This window comes from Mercurialis annua, linkage group LG7 (genome assembly GCF_937616625.2).
Source record: "Mercurialis annua linkage group LG7, ddMerAnnu1.2, whole genome shotgun sequence".
NCBI classification, from domain to species: domain Eukaryota; kingdom Viridiplantae; phylum Streptophyta; class Magnoliopsida; order Malpighiales; family Euphorbiaceae; genus Mercurialis; species Mercurialis annua.
This window is the reverse complement of record NC_065576.1, coordinates 2,532,128-2,551,903: the sequence shown is the minus strand read 5'-3', so window position 1 is coordinate 2,551,903 and position 19,776 is coordinate 2,532,128. Positions and strand designations below refer to the sequence as shown.

The window sequence follows — 19,776 nt, the reverse complement described above, 5'->3', positions numbered from 1 at the left end:
GAAAAGTTAGAGGGGCAAATTGAACCTTTGTTCATATAATAAGAACACACTGTGTGTATTTGGGTAACATTAAAAGTTATGATGTCAAAAAGATCAAATGATCAAACTTCAGGCGTCTAAAAATGCATTGGTCTGCAAGAGATTGAAAAAAAAAAAGTAAAACGGTTCCGTTTGGATAGTGCAAAAAAGTACATAAACGTAAACTCACACGGCATCATTTGTAATTTTATCTTAGGCGGGAATTACCGTTTGCGCTAATAGTTCTTTCTATTTCCAATGCACGCTAGGTGTTTGATAGTTTGCCTCTGAGAGTCACTTGACAAATTTCCAAAGGAAAATCCAGCTACTGCAATGAACATTACCCGTCTCTTACGAGTAATAAACCATATCAACTTCCTAGGCAATCAAATTCGCTTCTTTGTTCGCGACCCATTCCCAAACAAACTCACTCACTACCTTCGTAGATCCGAATTGATTGATTCCATTCGACTAGCACTCCGGTCAAAATCACCCAGTTCCATCACCGCTATCCTTACCAGCTCCCGCATTTTAGACCCGTTTGTGATCACTCAAACTATTCGTTCTGCCCCTAACGCTGACTCAGCTATTTTCCTTGTTGAATCACTTAAAAAGATCCACCATTTCACACATAATCAATCTACAATTCATGCCCTGGCCACAGTTTTAGCTAGATCATGTAAAACTTGTGAGTTGAAATCACTAGTTAGTGAAATTAATGCGGGGAAGTATGGTAATGTTCATGTTAGTTTTATGAATCTTATGCAATGGTATGCTATTGTTGGTGATCTGGATGCAGTTTTAGACGTATGGGATGAGTTTAGGCGTAATAGTGTTACCCGTGTTTGTACTGAGTCCTACAATATTGTTATGAGTCTGCTTGCGGGGATGGGCAAGGATTTTGAAGCTGTGGAGATATTTTATAAGATGATTGACGAGGGGGCAATTCCCAACTCGAGAACTTATACGGTTATTATTGAGCATCTTATTAGTTCAGGTAAATTGGATTCAGCAATTGAGGTTTTTAGGATATTGCCTTTGATGAGGATCAAGCGGACTTCAAAGCAGTATTCGATTTTGGTGGAAGGGTTTGTGGGTGCCCAGAGATTTGATGAGGTCAAAACATTGCTTAATGAAATGAGGATTGATGGTATGTTTCCTGGTCGTGCTATGCATTTGGTTTTGCAGCGTATGCAGGATGCAGGATTTGTTCAGGAGACAGAGGAGTTCCTTAGAGAAATGTTTCCAGATGAGAGAATTAAGACGATAGGTACTTGCTCTGATAGTGATGGGGATGAGGATGAAGATGATAATGAGGATGTTAAGCAGGGAGATGTCGAGATTGATGGTGATGAAGTTAGATTAAAACCGTGGTTGGATCCAAAAGCTTTGGCAAATGCTTTGAATAAATGGAGTCCTGAAATAGTGACCACATTGGAGGAAGCAAAGTTTGTATGGACGACTAGGTTGGTATGTAAGGTGCTTAGGAATTTTAGATTGCCTGAAACAGCATGGGAATTCTTTTGTTGGGTTGCTTATCAACCAGGATTCACTCATGATATCTATACGGTTCAAAGGATGATGACACTTTTAGCACGACACGGGCAAGTTGAATTAGTTGATAAACTCATAACCAAAATAAGAAGAGAGGGAATGAGATTGCCTTTTAGCACAATCAGATTGATTATTGACTTCTATGGCATTTCAAAGAATGCTGATGCCGCATTGAAGGTTTTTCGCGACGATAGACCTCTCTGTGGTTCAATCACAAACTACAATCTGATGCTTTTGTACTCATCTCTATTGCGAACATTAACCAAGTGTAACAGAAATTCTGATGCCATGGATTTGCTTGAAGAGATGATTTTATCTGGGATAAACCCAGATATCCAGACATATTCCGGGTTAATGTATCACTTTGCTTTGCAGGGAGATGTTAAAATTGTGCAAAGACTGTTTACAATGGTTAGGCAGAGTGGTGTGGAGCCGGATGCTTATATGTTCAAGGTACTCATACAGGCATATTGCAAATGTGACAGAGCTTCTCTTGCATGGCGGGTTTTCGAAGACATGAAAAACTCAAATCTTATGCCTGATACCGCTACAAAGGATTTGCTCGTCAAAAGTCTTTGGAAAGAAGGCAAGCGGAGAGAGGCGGCCATGGTAGAAGAAAGCTGTGAGGAAAACAACAATGTCCTTCCCATTGTTTTACAAGGTCATATTTGGACAGTGAGCTCTGCAGATCTAACAAGAGTGTTTGACATTTACTCCAACAGTTTCAAGTCAAATAGTGCTTAGGATTTCTCCTGGACTTGCAATGAGCAGAAATCTCTAGGTACGTTTAAAATTTTGGCTTAGCATTACATAAAATGAAAATTGGACTTGAATTTTTGAGTGCTTTATCCTGCCCTGTTAGTAAATTATTTGTACTGTACCACAAGAACAAAGAGTTATATTCATTACTTATATCTTCTTGTATATTTTGTGTTTACCTGAATGAAATGCTCGATATAAATTATGTCCACCAAGAAAATAAGACCACAACTCTTACACTTCAAAGCTCTGATTTTGTCTGATACTATTATTTGTGTTCTCAGGACAGGAACATTTTAGTTGAGTGAAGTTGTGAAAATGCACCTAGGTAAGAATTTTCCTTTATACTATGCTATATATAAAAAAAAAATGCATGACATTTAGTAAAAAAAGACGGGGCTGCTGATTTTTTAAAAAAACTAGGTCGATGCCCGCACGTAGCGTGGGTAAAATCAAAGACTTATAATCATTTTTGTTTGAGAATTTTGAGTTATTTAATTTTACCTTGAAAGTTTTTCTGAATATATATGAGTTTAAAAGCAGTTTAAACTAGATAATTGATATATTATGAATTGGTGTTGTTATCTAATATAATTTATGTATAATTTTTCAGATATATTATTATGATATAATTTATAATAATTTGTTTAATATATTTATGGTGATGATTCTGAATGTTTTATGATATATAAAGAGTTTAATTATGAAAGTTGAAAAGTGTTGTTAACTATTAGTGTTTACAAATTATGATATGAAATACATTTTTAAAATTAAGTAATTTGATTAATTAAAGTTTAAGTTTAGAAAATTTTATGATTGTGATATTTAAAGGATTTTTATAATTTCTTGAATATGAAGAGTTTGTTTTATAATTTAATTATAATTTATTATTTCAATAAGCTATAAAATTTAATTTATTGATATATATTTTAAATTAAATAATTTAATTCAATCTAAGTTATATTAATGGTGGAATATTAATAAATTTTATTTCCAATTATATTATATTATTTCTAATTAAAGAGCTTAATCAAAATAAATTTTTAATAAGCATTGGATGAGAACCACCGGATGCTTTCCCCAATTTCTTTAGCACCTAGTGTGGAGCTGTCCCCAAATTTTATCTTTGATAATGCAAAATATTTGGACCACAAATATTTAATCAAATTCATTTTACTGTTAATTTTGACATTGTTTTGATAAAAAAATTAAAAAATGCTTAGAACTTTTGACGGGATCTATTAAATAATGAGGCTACAGTAAATCAGTAAAGGCTTCATTATCTTTATTAGCTTGAACAAACTAACTCAGGCCATATAAGCAAGATAATTCATCCTTAATCCACATGTCTGAATTCAGAAGTGCCACTTGTCAAATTTGTTTTAAAAGTTATTTGGAAGCTCAGAATTATAGTATACGACACAATGATTCAGGTCTTTATGTGTATTATGTGTTAGCTTAATGAAAAGCTAGAAATAAGTTCTGTCCGCCTAGAAAATAAGTCCAAAATTCTTGCACTCCAAAGCTCTGATTTTAATCAGACAAGAACATTAGTTAAGTGAAACTGTGAAAATACACCCATTTTAGATAAGTTTTTTTTGTAAAAACATATATATAGTTAGTTATTTGCCAAACATTAGGCAGCTGATATATAAAAAAATAAGATTAATAAAAAAATGACTGCTTGCCGTCCCTGCTGATTGTTTGCTGTATTAAACAATTTGATCCCTATCAAAGATACTTAGCATAAGAATAGCTAATTCTTGTCTCATGTAATTCACTTTTATATATGACTTTGTCATGGCATCATATAATAATGCATGATATTCTACAATGTCTATATCAAGGAGGAGATAATAATTGCATGAATAAGTCTAGGTAGAGACAGCTTCTCATATCTTCATTAATAGAATATGAATTTTATTTAGATTGATAGCTCCAAACTAGCATTTTTCGGCTTTTGCATTAACCATAAGTGAGATTCTGCAACTGAAATATATAATAACAACTCGAAAGCCTAATCATTTTCAGAAATGGCAATTTCTCTAAGATTTCGCCTTTCGTTGTGGAAGATTGTGTTTCTCTTGCTTAACTTCATTTTCGCCTTGTATGTCACGGCACAATCACCACAAGGCACTAATTTTTCTTGCTCTTCGGATTCGACTTGCCAAACTTATGTTGCTTATTATGCTCGACCGCCGAACTTCTTGAGTCTAGGAAACTTATCTGATCTATTTGGTGTTAGTCGTCTGTCGATAGCAACTGCTAGTAACCTGGTATCTGAGGACACGCCATTGATTCTGAATCAGCTCTTACTTGTACCTGTAACGTGTGGCTGCACAGGAAACACTTCCTTCGCCAACATCACTTACCAGATCAAGGATGGTGATAGCTTTTACTTTGTTTCGACCACTTACTTCGAGAATCTTGCGAAATGGCAAGCGGTGGAATCATTCAACCCCGACTTTGATCCAACCCTCCTGCATGCTGGTGACAAGGTAATTTTTCCTTTGTTTTGTAAGTGCCCTTCCAAGGAACAGACGACGAACGGAATACAGTTTCTTATTACTTACGTGTGGCAACCTGCTGATGATGTTTTCAAAGTTGGTGCTAAGTTTCATGCATCTCCACATGATATCGTAATGCAGAACAACTACTCTAACTTTACTGCTGCAGTGAATCAGCCGCTGCTGATCCCTGTAACTCAGTTGCCGATTCTCTTGCAACCATCTCCTTCTCCGCCTCAAAGAAAAGAACATCATGCTGTGATCATAATTATGAGCGTAGCAGGTTCTCTGTTGGTATTTCTTCTTGTGGCTTTTCTGGTTTATTCTCAGTCTTCATGTAACAAGAAGAGGAAGTCGACTAACAGTTTCTGTTTAGAGACTGCAGTTCTACTTCAAACAAAAGAAATCAAGAAAATTCCGAGTTTTGAGCCTAAGATTATACAAGATAAGCTATTTCCAGGGGTTTCAGGCTATTTAGGCAAGCCAATCATGTACGATCTGATCGAGATAATGGCTGGTACCTCACACCTACATGAACACTGCAGGATAGGTGGATCAGTATATAGAGCCAACATCAAAGGACAGGTCTTAGCAGTTAAGAAAACCACGGAAGATGTCACAGGGGAATTAAAGATTCTGCAGAAAGTAAATCATGGAAATCTAGTGAAATTGATGGGAATATCGTCCAACGCAGATGGTGTTTCCTTCTTAGTGTATGAATATGCGGAAAATGGGTCTCTGGACAAGTGGTTACACCTCAAGTCCGCGTCCTCTTCAGCTTTCCTCTCATGGAGTCAAAGGTTGCAAATAGCAGTGGATGTGGCCAGTGGGCTGCAATATATGCATGAACATATTCAACCAAGCATCGTTCACATGGATATACGAACAAGTAATATACTTCTCGACTCGAAGTTTAAAGCAAAGATAGCTAATTTCTCAGTGGCTAAACTAGCCACAGACTCTATGCTGCCAAAAGCTGATGTTTTCGCTTTTGGAGTTGTTCTGTTAGAGTTGCTCTGCGGAAAGAAAGGCATGGTAACGAAAGAAAATGTTGAGATTGTCTTGTTGTGTAAGGAAATGAAAAGTGTTATGGAGGATACGGAGAAAAGAGCAGAGAGACTAAAGAAGTGGATGGATCCGAAATTGGAGAACTTTTATCCAATTGAGAGTGCCTTGAGTTTGGCAAACTTGGCGAGGGTGTGCACACTCGAGAAGTCTTCTGCAAGGCCGAGCATGGCAGAAATTGTCTTCAACCTCACAGTTCTAACACAATCATGTTCAGAGACATTTGAAAAGTCGTGGACTTCCGCGGTTGCAGAAGAAGATCTTCAGATAACTAGTCATGTTATAGCTCGTTGATTTAGTCACGTCTGACTAGATTTCTTCATGCTCAAATCTCATGTAAGAAACCTGATTTGATTTTTTTTGTGTGATAAATTCTGTTAATTGCATGTAAAATGAATATTTGGTTTTGATTTTAGAACGGTACTCTATATTATTTAAATTATACATGAGTTGTAAGCCAGAAAAAAAAAAACAGTTCTTGAACAAGAACACTCTACAAAAGGAACTTACAATAACAGCTGAGAGATTCTCATTTCGAGTACATTTCTGTCGAGCTGTTGCTAAAACTCTGGTATCCTGAGGTGTTTGACGGTTCCCAGCTCAGTGAAAAAGTCAAGATTCTTGACAGAGCTTGAGTAATCTCATCGGTAGAAGGACGATCAGCTGGATTTTTATTCAAGCAACTGTCGATCAATTTCAACATATACACGATGATTTCTGAAGAACATTTCCCTTCCAAAGAAGGATCAATGAATTGCTTCAGACTCTTTTGTTCATCTTCTTCGGAAAGAACATGATTTATCGTATCGGATAAATTCACATTTTCCTCTGTGTAGAAAGCAGCAATTTCTTTTCCATTAACTATCTCCAGCATAACAACACCAAATGCATAGACATCAAGCTTTGTGGAGACAAGACCATTTTCCAAATACTCAGGAGCCATGTAACCTTTTGTCCCCACAATATGCCGTGTCAAAGCAAATTCACCGTCTTGTCCTTCCGTTGATCTCGCCATAGTGAGATTCGTGATCTTAGCCCGGAAATCGCTATCAAGAAGAACATTACTGCTTTTTATATCCTTGTGAACATGAGGAGGATTCGTAAAACTGTGTAGATAGTTAAGCCCTGTCGCAATATCCAAAGCAATTCGTACTCTCTGTATCCAACTCAAGAATTTTCCGTTGCTGTTATAAATCCAATCACTCAGCGCTCCATTAGCAGCATACTCGTAAACAAGATACCAAATACCATCGCTGAAACAAACACCGGATAAACGAATAAGGTTAAAATGGTTGACCTTGTTTAGTAAATCTATCTCCTTCGACACATCACCATTCATTTTCTTGATGGCAGCATAATCACCATTAATAGAGCCACGATAAACAGATCCCGTAATCAAGCAACTCGGGCTGAAATTATCCGTTGCAGCTTCAAGTTCTTTCAACTTGTATACAGTAATGGATTGAGCCATACTAGAAATACTGTCCAAGAAATCCTGAGATTCTTCATTTAACTTCTTGTTGAACGGTTTCCCATGCGCCTCGAAGCTTTCAGAGCCACTAATCAAATTCGAATTCTTTCTACTTTTACGAAATAACGCAAAGAAAACAACGGTACCAGTGCCAAGTGTAAAGGCAATTCCTCCAAGAACACCAACAGCGACATAGATCCATGTTTTATTTCTCGGCCTTCTGGTGGAGGAGTTAGTAGTTGGTGTCGGAGGTGGCGGTGAAGCTCGAGAAGGAGGCGGCGTTACCGTTTGACTACTTGTCGGCGCCATCTCTAGAGGTATCAGGAGTGTAGTGAATGGAAAAATAGTGGGATTTTCCATACTAAGTCCATTTGCATCAAGACTCCGACCAGTATCTCCACCGAATCTTACACTAACGCCGGAAACCGTATCACCCCGAGTGATGACATAGCTTAATAAATACCTGACGCCTAAATCCGTTTGGTTCTTAGTCGGACAAGCACATCTCAACGGAATAGCCAGTGATTCACCAGGAAATATATCAACAGTCCCCCTCGGGTTTTGATCATTAATAGCTTGACAGGTCGAAAGACCTTGATAAATATTATTAGCAATCAAGAAAGGAGAATCATTAGACTGAACAATATAAGAAGTGTTAGCCTGATAGTATTTACCCGAACACGAGCACCTGACAGGGACGATCACCAACTTGTCTGAATCAAACGACGCAGTTTCAAAAACGGAGTTTATTGCAGAAAGCTGAGTCGGGTCAGAGCCTAACAGGGTAGCTATGGAAGAAACGGTGTCGTAAGGAGGCTGGGATCGGAAAGTGAGGTAAGCTTGGCAAGTCGGGTTGAGGCCGTTACAGGAATATCCGAGAGCTGAATTTGCTGTATTCGAACAATTTGTTGCAGCTTTTGCAACATAAGGTTGCTGAGCTTGAATTAATGAGCAGAATCCAAGAATTGAGAGACAGAAAATAGAAATGAATCTCATTCTGAAGTGACAACAAGATCAAGATCTAATGTTTCTGGTGAGAGCATTAAAGGTTAATGATTCTGAATAAGCATCAAACGTTGAATTTTTGACAAGGAAGTTTCATAGAAGATATATGAACATGAAAGCTATGAAGTTGACCAGAGATTATTTATAAAGTCTTCTGAAACATTCCAAGCATGATTTTAGTCTTTGAATTGAAAGGATTTTAAGAATATATATTATATAACGTGGAATTTTGGAAGTTGACTTTACAACGCCCGAACCGGACTGATTTTCGGCTTCAAATTTTGTTATTTTAAGCCAATTTTCGGATAGTTAAAACTTTTATTTCATTAATTTAGATTATTTTAATAAAAATTCAAATCGGTTGGGTTCGGTTCTATCCGATTTGAACTGAATGAACACCCCTACCAACTGATGTTGTTATCAACTGATAGAGACAGATAATGAGCCACCATTTTTGACTTTGAAAGTAAACTACCTATGACCCCAGGCACACGTCTGATGCAACCCATAGGAGACTTGCCTAAAAGATGCACTTTATGGAGAGTTTTTTTAACAGAGAAGGACAATGCCCGGAACAGAACTCCTAACTATCGAGTAGCCACTCGACCTGGTAGAACCGCTCAGTTTTCACGGGTTAATTTGTTTTTGCGGGTACCAACTATATGTTTGTACATATATTGACTTTTAAATTCGTACGATTTGATGACCAAATTTCGCTTATGCAAGTCTAGTGATAGTCGTTTTTGAGAATAGGGATGACTAATTACCCAAGTTTAAGGAAATGAAAATCGGTAACCATTATATAAAATCACTATAGTTTGACAATCGTAAATTCATTTCACCCCGGTTTCACTTTATCTTCGTTTTTAAACGATATGAGCATATGACATTTTCATACATTAATACTAAATCAATCAGCTAGTGAAAAAAACTGAGAGTGGCTTATAAGTCAGTAAGGGATGCGATCAACAGAATCTGTTTAACATTGCACATCCCTAAGTCAGGATCAAGATGAAAGGCGCAAAGTGGTTTTGGTTACCCTTACCTACGGAAATTAATTAACCTCGGTTCTAAGTGACTACGTGTAGCGACAATACTGTGAACAGAAACAAGCAAGCTAGACCTAGACCATAGAAAAAGCAACGCATATTACAGTCACGACTCCTTAATTGTCCAGTTTCTTGAAGCTCTACCATCCCAAGCGAAACTAATAATATGAGACAAAGGATAACACCAGCAATGCTATTGCGCAGTCCATTAGCCAGCCATTCAGGTATGACCACAAACAATATGAAGCGAGAAACTGTTCATAGTTATCATCAACAAGAATTAATCAAACAATTAAGCTTTCAAGGTTCAAAATGCAGCTAAAGCACCAACAGCGGAACGATTAGTTGATTATTCGATATCTAAAGGGAAAAGAACTACTGACCTGGAAAGGTTTCAGGAAAAAATAGATTTGCGGCAACAGCAAGAAACGCAATCCAATAGCCGAACTGTCCTCTGAATAAAAACACTAGTAAGTTTTAGTATGCGCAGTTATAAACTAGATTCCGATCAAATACAATTAAGACATGATAATACTATAGAACTTGAGAAAAACCTTAAGATTTCGAAAAATACAGTTGGGAAACTCGTAAACAGATACAAGGTTAAAAGAGTAGTCGGCAATGCTGATCTCCTCCCTGTCCAATTCAGGATCAACAAGAATCTGTACCATAAACCAAACAATACTCAAACACGAAAAATGCTAAAATAAGATATACTCAAAAATAAAAGTACCAATTGAATGGCATTCAAGTCCATTCCGTACAAACAACTAAGCTCTTCTTCTAAGTAGCACGAAAACCTTGAGGAAGCTGTGTTTCCCCAACGTTCTCAACTTACCATACAAAATTTTTGTGGCCGTTTCAGTAAATAATAAAAATTCGACATCCGGTTTCCGGTTTCCCAATAGAAAACCTATAAAATTACTGCCTGATCCACCTTATAACTCATTTATTCTTACAAAAAGTTCATAATCTATGCAACTAATTCCTACTTTCCATACTAAATTGTGTCAAACATACTCCAGTGAAGTAACTAATAATCTAAAACCAATTCAGCTAAACTAAAACAAAATAAACCATCCATCCAAGTCCCAGAAACATGTACACAGTAAAAAAATCAAAAACATGTAAAAATAAAGACAACCCAATAAAACAGACAAAAGACATAACCTTGTCCTAATTTTCTTTAAATATCTTAACAATTAATCAACTAATTAGCACTTGAAAACAAGAATTATACAAAAATTACAGTTAAGAACAGAATCAATAACTAATAAACTATTTCACAAAAAGCTCACTCACATGGAAGATATAGTTCCTCCCCACTGAAAGGATTCAGTAGCTTTGTTAGATCTCAACAGCTCAATAAAATGATGATGCATTATGAACAAGATTTGAAGTCAACCAACTTAATTATAGATCAGTAATATTCTAAATTCTTCAACTTTAATTTGTTATACTTATACCACCTAATGATTCAATCTTAATGGTAAATTTTGATCCATGTTTGACAATCTTTGCCTCTTGTTCTTCTACTTTAGTATGCTGTAAAAGTAATTAAAGAAACTTTGGATTACTGTTATGTTTAATGCTAATTTGGGTGATGATTAACTGTAATATGCTTTTGACTTTTGGTCAACCAATAGCCATGCATAACAGTCTTACACGTGGCACGCATGTGGATTTAGAATCTACCACGTAGAAATGGGCCGTGTATAGGTCTTGTTTAGTTTTTATTTTGGCCCATTCTTTTTTGTTACTATTAATTTCTTTAAAGTTTGCAATATATTTCCATTTCAGCTCAGATTTGAATTAGTTGACACCATTATAATCGTCAGATATTTTTTTATGAATGATCAGATACTTATAATCAAATAGAATGTTACATTCATTTAAAATAATTAATATATTTATATATAAATTTCTAAAGTTGACAAAAAAATATTTTAACTAATATATTAGTCTTTTGTTTTTATTTTTAATGATAGATTAATATATTTGACAACAAATAGAGTATATTAAAATATAACATAAGAGTAAAAAAATTGAAAACATATATAAATCATATCATTACTAACCCTTTTAGCTTTTGGTGAAGTTTGTATATTACTTAAAATTTACTTACACAAAAAGATTTTACTTCTTTTATTTTATTTTTATGCTGAAATTGTATATTCCTTATGGTATATTCTTGTACAATTCTATGTATTTTACATAAAATATACATATCCAATGATTTAATATGTCAATTATAAACTATATAAATTTTAAATACGTGAGAATTATCATGTATGGATAAGTTGAAAAATATGAAAGGCTGCTAATGTTCAACATTAATATATACTATAAAAAATACAATTATATATTTTATTTTATTTTGATAATTGAGGAGGGAGAGCGTTTGTGGGAGGAATTGAACCTACGACCTAGCAGTTTGCTGTCTAGCGCTTATACCATTTGAGCTATTTCAAGCAAACTAAGGCAATAAAAAAGAATCGTTGCGTATCAAACTTTTTTTTTGTGCCTGATTAGTTCCAACATTGCTTGGTTATTTAATTTGCATTTCTACTCTCAAAACTACACTCTCTTGACCGTTAAATTTCACTCAAATTATTGCATCTCATTGTAATAAAGATTGAAAATTATTACTCCCTCCGTCCCGTTTAAGAAGGGACAAATGACTTTTTTACATATATTAAGAAAGCATTAACTACTATAGTGTTTTCTTATTTTACCCCTATTTATGATAGTGTTGTATTTTGTGTATAAACTAATAGTAATTAATTATGGAAAGAGAAAAGGGGGTAAAAAAGGAAAATTCATATAAATTGGCACAAAAAAACACGATATGGCCTTCTTAAGTGGGACAAATAAAAATAAGATATGTCCCTTCTTAAATGGGACGGAGGGAGTATATTCTATCGTAAAAATATACTCCCTCCGTCCCACTTTAGAAGTCTCATTTGACTTTACACACAGATTAAGAAAACATTTATTATTCTTGTCTTTTCATGTTTTTTCATGTTTTGCCCCTATTAATGATAGTGGAATTTTCCATAGAGCTCTTTTAAGATAACTAAAATAAGGGTAAATTAGGGTATTCAATGGAAAAATATTCTAAAAATAGTAATGGGACTTTTTAAATGGGACATCCCAAAATAGAATATGAGACTTCTTAAACGGGACGGAGGGAGTATTAAAAAAGATAAAATATTATTTGTTTTTCTATCAATAATTATAGCCCCTTTATCATATATATTGCGATTCTAATATTTTACCAACTTGGTTACACTATTTTTCAAATTTATTTAGAGTTGGCACGATAAAATTAATTTTATTAATTCTATTCACGTCACACTAATTGCAAACTATGCATATATATTTGACATTACCTTAAAAGATAACAAAGCAAAACTGATAAAATTATAGATTATTTGACAAACGAGCCATAACTATAGTTAGATAAATACATTTGGCCCTAAAGAAAATCAAACAAAAACGTCCCGAAGTAATCTACACAACTATGAACTTCGAAAATTAATTCGTGCAAGCCTTGGGCTAATGGTTAATTAGTTAAAGAAGCAAAATCAAAGTCAAGCCATCATTTGGTAAAACTCATGAAAATCAAGAACACCATCACCATTAGTATCAAAAACCCTAATCATAGCAACACATTCATCTAGCGATTTGTCATCACCTAATCGATTCAACATCTTTTGCAAGCCTTTCGAAGTTATGAATCCGTCTCCTTTTTTCATCTCAAACATTTCAAAAGCTTTCTTTAAATCTTCTTTCTCGTCACCTTTCTTCATTAGCTTCAAGAAATCGTTAAAATCCAACAGATTATCTTCGTCGCTGTCAAATTCTTTGATCACTTCTCGAGCTTGCTCGTGCGACATGTACTCTCCCATGGAGCCAAAGTATGCCCTAATTTCAAGTGCTGAAATCTTTTTATCTCCGTTGCCATCGAAGTGACTGAACACTTTTTGTAGCTCCTCGTCGTCGTCGTCTTTTCTTGGAACCATGCAGTTGGTTTCTGTAGGAACATGGTTCGATTTTGTTGGTCGGAGAGGCTTGAAAATCAGCCGGAGATTCTTGAAAGAGAGCCGTTTGGGTGGTTTTTCAGTGGCCATTAAAGAATTACAAGTTTCTTGAATGTTTTCAAGAAGTTGTAACGATAATAATGAGAATTGTGAAAGTGTCGATTAAAGAATGGTTGAAAAATTCTTGGTTTTGGTGGAAGGAAATTGCAAGGAAGCTTCATAAAGTCAATTGACATAAATAAAGCTGATTGACCAGTGCTCCCAATAATCTTTAGTCAGCATGCTCTTAAAAGTTGTTCATATTATACACTATAATACTCCTGTATATTGCAGGCTAGCGTGATCCTATGGTGCAAACCAAACATAAAATCAAAATCGGTTTGAGTTGGATTTGGATTTGGAAATGGATGGCAATGGGAGGGGGATTTCCCATTCTCCATAGGGACCCGCTTCTAATACGACGGAAATTCTCATTAATCCCCCCATAGAGACGGAGATGTGGGAAGTTCATTCTCCATCCACAGGGTTGGAGAGGGGACGGAAAGTATAATTTCCATACCCGTTTTCATGGGGACCCGATGTGTATATATCTAAAATTATTAACTTTTTATATATAATTCTATTTATATTTAATTATATATTTATTGATATAAATTTATTAATAAAAATATATAATATCGTATATATTTATATAGTATATACTTGTATAGTATTAGAAGATTAAAAAAATATAGTATACATGTTAGTTTTTTTTTTTTGAAACTACGTTAGTGTAGTGTTTAGTTATTGTTTTAATTTAGAAAATTAAAGAACTACTAAACACTAACTAACATATTCATATTCTTTTTAATCTTTTAATACTATATAAATACATATTAAAATAGAAAATAATATTTTTTTATAATTAAGAATAAATTATTTGTTTTTAAATAATTCGTGTAATATTAAATGATATTAATTATTATTATTAAAACACTCTTAAGTCTTTAATTTAAAAACAAAAAAATTATCATATTTGAAAGTTAAAAGGTGATGGAAATCCCCATGCGTATGAGGAAAATCATGAGAATGGGGATGGATTCATCTCCATCAATTAAATGGGAACAAAAACGGAATTTTCCCATTTAAGCAGGGGTGACGATAGCTACCTTATCTCTACCCCGTCCCATTGCCATCCCTAAATAGCAATCTGCTAAATTATAAGTTCGTTTCCTTCCATAAACGCTTACTCTTTTTGAATTATCAAAAAAAATGTGTATTTTAAATTATTTTTAAAATAATTTAAATAAATGTAGTGCAAGTATTTTGATAAGTGTAGTGGGTTAATCATTCAAATATACTATATTTTCTTGATTTTCTTTTTTATGGCTTCACTTTTTAAAATTTTAAAATTTGATTTTCATATAATAATTATATGAAGTAATATAAAAAGTATATTGAATTTTTTTTTTCACCCTCATTTAAATAAATAGCTAAATTCAAATTGAAAATTTAAAAATAAATTAAAATGAAGATTATAAAAAGTGAGGTTATTTAATAGAAAAATCAAGAAAATATAATATTTTTGCCCAAATATCTTAAAACAACACCTTTAGCCCCTTTTTGATTTTATGATCCGACATTAAAAAATCACCAATTTTATCCTATTTGGCATATTGCAGTTGCAATTGTACCATAAATTATTAAATTGGCCTCTTTTTCATTTGGAGTTTTTTGTTTCTTCAGATTTAGCATATATTCTATATAGCATGTAATGTTATAAATAGCATAAAAACTCATTCTTACCCACAAACTTAAATGATAATAATAATAATAATTTTTTAATTTAGGCTTAATCACCAAAAAATGCCAAACCTATACGTTTTGTGTCAATTATCGCCAAACCTTTAAAAATCACCAGATTTAGCCAAACCTTATATGTTCTGTTTCTTTTTTAGCTATTTTTGAATCGAAGCGGTTTTTTAGACACCGTGTCGTCCACGTCACCGCCAACTAAGCAATTGGCTGGCATGGCAGCTGAAATATTTAAATAAGGTTTGGCTATAACTGACACAAAAAATATAGGTTTGGTATTTTTTGGGTGAATAAATCTAATTTTAAATTCAAGCCAATTTTTAAATTTAATAATTAGTAAATTAATTATATCATTTATGAAATTTATATATATTTAAAAATAATTAATATTTCCTATTTAATACTAATTAAAATTCATTTTATTTTTTTATTAAACCTAATTAAATCTAATAAATTTATATTATAATATATTTTAATGAATATATAATTAAAAAAATGAATTAACGTATTACTTAGGAATTAATATTGAATTAAATTTGGTGAAAGGATTTAATGTTTATGATGATTTTGAACTTGATTTAGTATTTTTAATATTTTTGAGATCTTGTTATGACTGGATTTAGGTAATAAATAAAATAGTTATGTATAAATTAAGGTAATTTTTTGGCTATGCCGAGTAAAATGACATATGCATTTATGCTTATAAACATCATGATATATATTGATTACACCACAATGAGCTTCACTTTTTAAAGAAAAAAAAGAGAAAATAATTAAACTCGTCCTTTAAATAAACAGTCTATTCAGTAATTATTTTTATATTTATATGTGTATAGTTGACTTATGAACACTGTCGTATGTTTGTTGTGTATAATACTCTCAGATTGTTCGTCGGAAGACGAACAATTGGGTCTCAAACGGCGGCGGTGTTAAAGAACCGACGACTGGAATTTAAAAAAAAATAAATTTTAAGATGAATATGACATTTTTTGTTTTTATTAGAATTTAAATTAATTATATATCCCTCAAATATGTAAAAACAATTATTATAATTATTTAAATTTAGTAAAAATAAATTAATTTTAATTAGCGTTAAATAAAAATATTATTTTTTAAATATATATGAATTTTATTATAATATAATTAATCATTTAATTATTTAATTTTTAAAATTAGTTTTATTCATCAAAAAATACCAAACCTATGCATTTTGTGTCAGTTATAGCCAAACCTTATTTAAATATTTCAGCTGACATGCCAACCAATTGCTTAGTTGGCGGTGACGTGGACGACACGGTGTCAGAAAAACCGGTTCGATTCAAAAATGGCTAAAAAAGAAACAGAACATATAAGGTTTGGCTAAATCTGGTGATTTTTACAGGTTTGGCTATAATTGACACAACACGTATAGGTTTGGCATTTTTTGGTGATTAAGCCTTTAATTTAATATAATTTATCACTATTTTTTATGAGTGTTTTCGACATTAAAATCGTCTCCAACCACGATCTAGCCGTCCTTCGACCCTAGAACCGCCCACCTCCGACCCGCAATTGGTTTGTCTTCCCCATGGAAGATGAACTCAATATGGTCGGGTCCGTCTTCCATATGGGGAAAACGAACCGGTTCTGGATTGGAGATGGGCGGTTTTTGGGGTCAGAGGCGGACTGTTGCGGGGTGGCCGAAGGCGTTTTAATGTCGAGATAAGTTTGATGGTTTTTATATTTTTAATAAAATTTAAAAAATTAATTGTGTGAATTAAATTTAGTTAAATTAATTAAGAATTCACATTTAGTTTTAATTCGATTATGATTTTTAATTAGTTTCTTTAAATGTGAAGGATTTAATTTTATTTTTATGAATGAAAAAGAATACAATTTTACCCCCAAACTTAGTTATTTGAATGATTTGTTTATAAAATAAAAAATAGTTCTAAATTGGAAACTTGGATTACACTGAAAAGTGCAATATGCCAAATAATGTAAAATTTGTGAGGTTTTATAGTCGGAAAGGGATTAAATAGAGGAGGTTTTAAGGACATTTGGCCAATATTTTAGATGATTAGTCCTAGTTTAATTTGTGTTCAGCTAGATTATATACATGACCGTCCGAGTGCACGTAACAATAATGAGAATGAATTTGAAGAGGATAGTGACTATAGCTTTAATAAATTAAGATGGGGATTTGCAGCAAGATGATGCAACAGATATTGAAAGGGATAGTAGAAAGATGATGAAGTTGTGGATGAAAATATATAGAGGGGACAAATGATGCTGACTCTGATTATGGTTTTTCTAATGATCAGTTGTATTCATGTGGAGATAGCGATGATCAATGGCGGAATCAAAACTCCGACTTAAAAGGGTCGAAACTTTTACATTCGGCTATTTAAGTAATTCGGTGAATATACGTAAATTTGCAACTGTAGCCTTGTAGGGGCCGTGCGAATCTATTTTCTTTCTAAATTTTTTCCGCCGAACGAGGAGGATTGGCCAACCCTCCTCGACCCTTTCTAGTTCCGCCCCTGGCGATGATGAGTCTTTTAAGCATAGGTTTGTTGAGTTCCATCATGAAAATATGGAAGATTGATCAGAAAATGAGTTAATTTACTAACCAAATGTGTGACTTCAGTCGATGATCATGTTTTGACGCTATTTACAACTGATTTTTTTGGATGGATTAGTAACCAATTATTTATTTTTTTGAATTTCAAAATTGTTAATTTGAAACTTTTAATGAAGGTATCGGAAATGTAAAGAAAAATTGAAATATAATCGATGTTTAGCTTAAGAAGATGTGAAAGGTAATGAGATTATAACTACATTGATAAAGTAATTTTTAATTTGGTAAATCGTTGTTCCACTGAAATTAAATATAACATAGTAGAGAGATATGAAAACACAAATCCGATCAACAATATGTTGTCGATTTTTAGCAAATAACTTCCCGTCGCAACATTTTAAAAAATTGTACAACTAATACTCCCTCTATTCCATTTTAATTGAGATAATTCTCATTGCACATTGTTTAAGAAATTTTAGTAATTTTACTTTTATATTCTCATATTATATTAAATGTTTCACCACTTTTTAAAAATATGCTTTTAAACTGCATTAATTGATAAGGGCAAAAAAAGAAAAGTAGTGTAAAAAATATTTTATAAATAGAAGTTCTCAAATAAAATGGGACATCCAAAATAGAAAATTTATTTAATTAAAATGGGAGGGAGGGAGTACAATAAAATTTTCATTTTATAAGTTCAGTAACCCAAAAGATATAGATACATTGCTTTGTTTCCGTACTGAATTTCACAAGCAATTTCTTTTATATTGAATATATGCAATGGAAGAATAAATTCCTAAACAAAAGAGAAGAAACCAAAACAAATATAGTAATAAAATAGCATCTCTCTTTATTCCCTCTTTCTTTGCTTTTTTTCTTCTTCTCTTTAATTAACCAATCCACCATATACTTGCATAATATTAATCTTTCACACATTATACATATACATATATTTATATATCCTATTTTTACAATTAATCTAATAATTTAATTAATTAATTAACTATGCCATCATCTGATAAAATTCATGATAATCAAGAACACCATTACCATCAATGTCAAACACATGAATCATAGCAACACATTCATCATAAGATTTCGAATCACCTAATCGATGAAGCATTTTTTGCAATCCTCTAGGTGTTATACACCCCGATCCTTTCTCCAATTCAAACATTTCAAATGCCTTCTTAAGATCATCATCTTGATCATGATCATGATCATGATCATGATCATCATTTTCAATTTTCATTAACTTCAAAAAATCACTAAAATCCATCAACTTATCTCCATCAGAATCAAGATCATTGATCACAGTTTCAGCTTCTTCATGTGACATATACTCACCAACCGAACCAAAAAATGACCTAAGCTCCAATGCCGAAATCTTTTCGTCCCCGTCCGAATCGAAATGGCGAAAAACTTCTTTTAACTCGTCTTTAATCTTTGTTGCATTGTTTTTTGGCGTGCATGGGGACATAGGAGATGGAGGAGATGAACTTAGGGTTGATGAACTACGAGTGAGACTTGACCTAAGACCTTTGTTGGAGAACCATTTGTTTGGTTTTGGGATATTATATTTTGCCATTTGAGATATTTTTAGTTACTTTACAAAGAAAATGTGATGCTTAAATAGGAAGAAAATTTAGGGTTTTGTCTTTGGAAGATATATGAAGTTTCAGGCAGTTTCATGGAAGTTGCAAGAAAATGAAAATGGAGGCTAAACGTAACTGCAAGTAGAGATAGAATAGATGTAATGGAAATTTCATAGCAATTTCCTAAAGGGTCCCAAAAATTGAGGGTTTGTGTCATCTACCTATTCTTTACACGTTTCTTTATGTATACATTGTTTCAAATTTACACTTGCCAAATTGTATTTGTGTGTATATATTCTTGTTTGATACTTATTTTGAAATTCCTCTTTACTTTAGTTCTTCTCTTTATTTTTTTT

At 33.1% G+C, this 19,776-nt stretch overlaps 6 protein-coding genes across 6 annotated transcripts; 2 read left to right on the top strand and 4 right to left on the bottom strand.

Moving 5' to 3' along the window:
• Positions 1 to 69: 69 nt before the first annotated feature.
• LOC126654749 (pentatricopeptide repeat-containing protein At5g66631) lies at positions 70 to 2,570 on the top strand. The gene has a single exon (XM_050348715.2). The coding sequence runs from the start codon at positions 352 to 354 to the stop codon at positions 2,314 to 2,316; it is 1,965 nt and encodes a 654-aa protein (XP_050204672.1). The 5' UTR covers positions 70 to 351; the 3' UTR covers positions 2,317 to 2,570.
• Positions 2,571 to 3,789: 1,219 nt separating this feature from the next.
• LOC126655694 (serine/threonine receptor-like kinase NFP) lies at positions 3,790 to 6,347 on the top strand. Its single transcript, XM_050349947.2, has one exon. It carries the CDS (start codon positions 4,365 to 4,367, stop codon positions 6,195 to 6,197), a length of 1,833 nt encoding a protein of 610 aa, XP_050205904.1. The 5' UTR covers positions 3,790 to 4,364; the 3' UTR covers positions 6,198 to 6,347.
• Positions 6,253 to 9,094, bottom strand: LOC126655693 (lysM domain receptor-like kinase 4). Its single transcript, XM_050349945.2, has one exon. It carries the CDS (start codon positions 8,368 to 8,370, stop codon positions 6,433 to 6,435), a length of 1,938 nt encoding a protein of 645 aa, XP_050205902.1. The 5' UTR covers positions 8,371 to 9,094; the 3' UTR covers positions 6,253 to 6,432.
• Positions 9,095 to 9,339: 245 nt separating this feature from the next.
• On the bottom strand, positions 9,340 to 11,001 carry LOC126655695 (cold-regulated 413 plasma membrane protein 4-like). Its single transcript, XM_050349948.1, has 4 exons — positions 10,731 to 11,001; positions 9,983 to 10,090; positions 9,812 to 9,882; positions 9,340 to 9,682 (listed from the first exon to the last, which is right to left on the bottom strand). Exons 1-4 carry the CDS (start codon positions 10,808 to 10,810, stop codon positions 9,450 to 9,452), a joined length of 492 nt encoding a protein of 163 aa, XP_050205905.1. The 5' UTR covers positions 10,811 to 11,001; the 3' UTR covers positions 9,340 to 9,449.
• Positions 11,002 to 12,957: 1,956 nt separating this feature from the next.
• Positions 12,958 to 13,746, bottom strand: LOC126656215 (probable calcium-binding protein CML41). Its single transcript, XM_050350729.2, has one exon. The coding sequence runs from the start codon at positions 13,559 to 13,561 to the stop codon at positions 13,022 to 13,024; it is 540 nt and encodes a 179-aa protein (XP_050206686.1). The 5' UTR covers positions 13,562 to 13,746; the 3' UTR covers positions 12,958 to 13,021.
• A 4,707-nt stretch (positions 13,747 to 18,453) lies between these two features.
• On the bottom strand, positions 18,454 to 19,528 carry LOC126654733 (probable calcium-binding protein CML41). Its single transcript, XM_050348693.2, has one exon. It carries the CDS (start codon positions 19,411 to 19,413, stop codon positions 18,829 to 18,831), a length of 585 nt encoding a protein of 194 aa, XP_050204650.1. The 5' UTR covers positions 19,414 to 19,528; the 3' UTR covers positions 18,454 to 18,828.
• Between the last annotated feature and the right edge of the window lie 248 nt (positions 19,529 to 19,776).

Bases quoted from the DNA above. Each gene is read 5' to 3' on its own strand.
- LOC126655694 (XM_050349947.2), top strand. From the start codon at position 4,365: ATGGCAATTTCTCTAAGATTTCGCCTTTCGTTGTGGAAGATTGTGTTT.
- LOC126655693 (XM_050349945.2), bottom strand. From the start codon at position 8,370: ATGAGATTCATTTCTATTTTCTGTCTCTCAATTCTTGGATTCTGCTCA.
- LOC126654749 (XM_050348715.2), top strand. From the start codon at position 352: ATGAACATTACCCGTCTCTTACGAGTAATAAACCATATCAACTTCCTA.
- LOC126655695 (XM_050349948.1), bottom strand. From the start codon at position 10,810: ATGCATCATCATTTTATTGAGCTGTTGAGATCTAACAAAGCTACTGAA. The intron at 10,091-10,730 runs GTGAGTGAGCTT...TTTATGGTACAG, and splicing joins GGAGGAACTATATCTTCCAT to ATTCTTGTTGATCCTGAATT. The intron at 9,883-9,982 runs GTTTTTCTCAAG...GTTTTTATTCAG, and splicing joins GTATTTTTCGAAATCTTAAG to AGGACAGTTCGGCTATTGGA.
- LOC126656215 (XM_050350729.2), bottom strand. From the start codon at position 13,561: ATGGCCACTGAAAAACCACCCAAACGGCTCTCTTTCAAGAATCTCCGG.
- LOC126654733 (XM_050348693.2), bottom strand. From the start codon at position 19,413: ATGGCAAAATATAATATCCCAAAACCAAACAAATGGTTCTCCAACAAA.